Here is a 2,706-nt window from a genome sequence, read left to right on the forward strand (position 1 = left end):
TTGTTCACAAAATAGATAGTCTTTTACTGCAGAAAAAAAGGTAATTATGCTATTTATTAAGCCCATTTGATATTGTTATTCTTGATTAACAAGGTCACATGAATAACCCATTTGTGCCTGTTTGAAAGTAAGAACTACATGATGTTAATAGTATTAGTAGAGTAGAAAATGAACAAAACTTAAGCATTGGTCAACCAAAAATATTTTACAGGTTTCCATGTTTGTTTAAGTGTATTTGTTCAATTGTACTTACCCACTTGAGTTTATTTAGTATATAAAAGATAAACAAACATGATAAATTAATATGTAAGAAACGGTATATAGGCTACCATAATCGTTCAAGTGTATCTACATAGATTCATTATAAGATCATGATTTAGAAAGGGAAGTTGGTTAGGTTAGGAGCTTGGGGGCTCGAAGTTTTTCACAACCACAAGGTTAAAGTTTTGTAATTATGGGTTGAGAAAATATTAGCTTTTATTTGCCAAAATCTAAAACATAATCACGATATCTATACATATTAAAAAGGAGGCAATTTCACTAAATAAATATATTTCTAAGTAGAGGTGGATGAGGGCAAGAGATCTCTCATTTCCCTAATGCCACAAGAAAATTATTATTGAGTGTCGTCATGTTCATCTTTATAATGGGGAGAGCTTAGTATCATATTCACCAATTCAATGCCCTAAGATTGATGTCTTAAATGTACCGTTTGAAATGTCTTTTTATTAAATATTTGAATATGATTTGACTCAAAGGTCAATGGTAGGAGTAGATTGTTGAAGGAAGGCATTGAGAACATGAGCATTGGGGAGGCAAATGCACACATCCATGCCACCAAGCTCCTTGCTAGGGTAAACACTTATGCAATTTTCAAAGGTACGAGCAGGGCGAGCTACAATGGGAGTCCCAAAGCCAAAATCTATATCATATATTGGAAGCTTAGGGCCTTGGGAAACTATGATGGTCTTCAAGCCTTGAGAGATGCATTCATAAGAGCGTGATGTAGGCGGAGGCTCAACCAAGATTTGTTTGATGTGAGCATCCTTGCTAGCCTCTCTAATGGCTTCTTGGATATGAGCAACTGTGGACCCAAAGGCACGTGTTGCTAGAAGCTCGCGAGGACTCATGTGCACTTGGGCAGTTGCCAATGCATTGCCAAAGTAAGCAGAGGTTATGCTTGGCAGCACTCTACTTCTAATGTCGATTGGTAAAACGAGGCAGACGTGTTGGTCGAGTGGTAACAAGTCAGCATGGGAGTGAGCCTCCGCATTGATCAACCACTTCCATATACATGCTATGACCACTTGGAAGCTACTAATTTGTGCATTTTGAGATCCTTTGATTGCAACTTGCTTAAGCTTCTGTATAACATCTTTTGAGAAGTGTATCGCTCTCTGCAATTCTTGTGGTGGCCTTGGTGGCATTGTAGCAAAAGAAAAATCGATTTTCTTGCTTGCCATTTTCATGGTTTCATAAGCTTTTGTAGGTTCCCTCCAACATTCTGGACTCAATACTGCTCGCACATGAAAGGGTGCTAGCGAGAGACCCTCACCTCTACAACATTGCCCCCATGACTTGAGAAAATGCCAATATGAGTGTCCATCCATGACCACATGGCTTGACGCACAACCAATTGCAATACCTCCACCTCCTTGGAATCGAGTAACCTGCCAAGTAGCACGTTAAGTGGAGTGAGTGAGAGGCAATCTCAGTAATTAAATATATTTCTAAGTAGAGGAGGGTGTGTAGTAAGTGTGGGTGGTGGTGGTGTATAACCTACCTGGATGGAGAGGGCGACATCGTCTGCATTGAGGCCAGAGAGAGATTGGCGCATGGGAACCAGGTCGTCGAAGAAACTGCGCATGGGGAAGTGTTGTTGCGTCTCCAGCTCATCGAAGAAGGAGGCATCGGTGATCATGGCCTCGACGAACTCGACTCCAGCGTCGTTACAGTCGAGGCTGAGGCGTCCGTCCGGCTCCTCCGCCAGCCGCCCGGCCACAGGATAGAACGCCACAAGCACCTTCGACAGCCCGCGCTTCAACCTCTCCATCAGGGTAGCTGCATCGTCGGCGTCGGCGGCGGCGGCTGTCGTCTTGTAGAACAACACCTCCCTTATGTAAGGGTAGCCTCGCAACTTTCTATCCATGGCTGGCAGCACAATCCTATGCCTTTCCGTTTCATGCATTGGCTTTATCGCACAGACATCGAAGATTTGAACAACAGCGCCGGTAGCCATACTACTATTTTACTTTAATCGAAGATATAAAACAAGCGTCGCCTGATGCATAAATGCTGCTCTGATCTCGAGGTGATCATCAAGAAAGATGGGTTTTTATACAAGAGAGAGGTAGGGTGGCTTCCAAATTGAAGGCCTACCCACTTCTTCTCACACTTGAAACTCATATTCCAAAGCTCGAGGTGATTAGAGTCACGGGGCTGGTAGAGGTAGGCTCAAGGTGGTAGTGGTAGGTTATTGTGGACCTAGTTTTAATATATTTACTTTTATGTTTCAAAAAAAAACAAAAAGAGAAATTTCCAACACCTTAGCCTTTGCTAAGTGAAACAGTTTGAGGTGATTAAAATCAAGGGAAGGTAGGAGAAAATTTTGAACTTGAGAATTCAAATCCTACTCCAAAACACCTTGGCCTTTTAAGTGAAAAGCCTAGTAGTTGATCTTAGAAAAATATCTTTGAGGTGATTAAA

General features: G+C 41.8%; 1 protein-coding gene across 1 annotated transcript; it reads right to left on the reverse strand.

Annotated features, from left to right (window-relative positions):
* Positions 1–635: 635 nt before the first annotated feature.
* Positions 636–2,293, reverse strand: LOC147614453 (hydroxycinnamoyltransferase 1-like). Its single transcript, XM_086780463.1, has 2 exons — positions 1,784–2,293; positions 636–1,670 (listed from the first exon to the last, which is right to left on the reverse strand). Exons 1-2 carry the CDS (start codon positions 2,237–2,239, stop codon positions 753–755), a joined length of 1,374 nt encoding a protein of 457 aa, XP_086636589.1. The 5' UTR covers positions 2,240–2,293; the 3' UTR covers positions 636–752.
* Between the last annotated feature and the right edge of the window lie 413 nt (positions 2,294–2,706).

Source organism: Cibotium barometz, chromosome 42 (assembly GCF_041138505.1).
Source record: "Cibotium barometz isolate CiBa-2024 chromosome 42, ASM4113850v1, whole genome shotgun sequence".
In the NCBI taxonomy this organism is placed as follows: domain Eukaryota; kingdom Viridiplantae; phylum Streptophyta; class Polypodiopsida; order Cyatheales; family Cibotiaceae; genus Cibotium; species Cibotium barometz.

Coding starts and splice junctions, on each gene's coding strand:
- LOC147614453 (XM_086780463.1), bottom strand. CDS start 2,239: ATGGCTACCGGCGCTGTTGTTCAAATCTTCGATGTCTGTGCGATAAAG. Junction 1,671..1,783: donor ATGTCGCCCTCTCCATCCAG/GTAGGTTATACA, acceptor GCTACTTGGCAG/GTTACTCGATTCCAAGGAGG.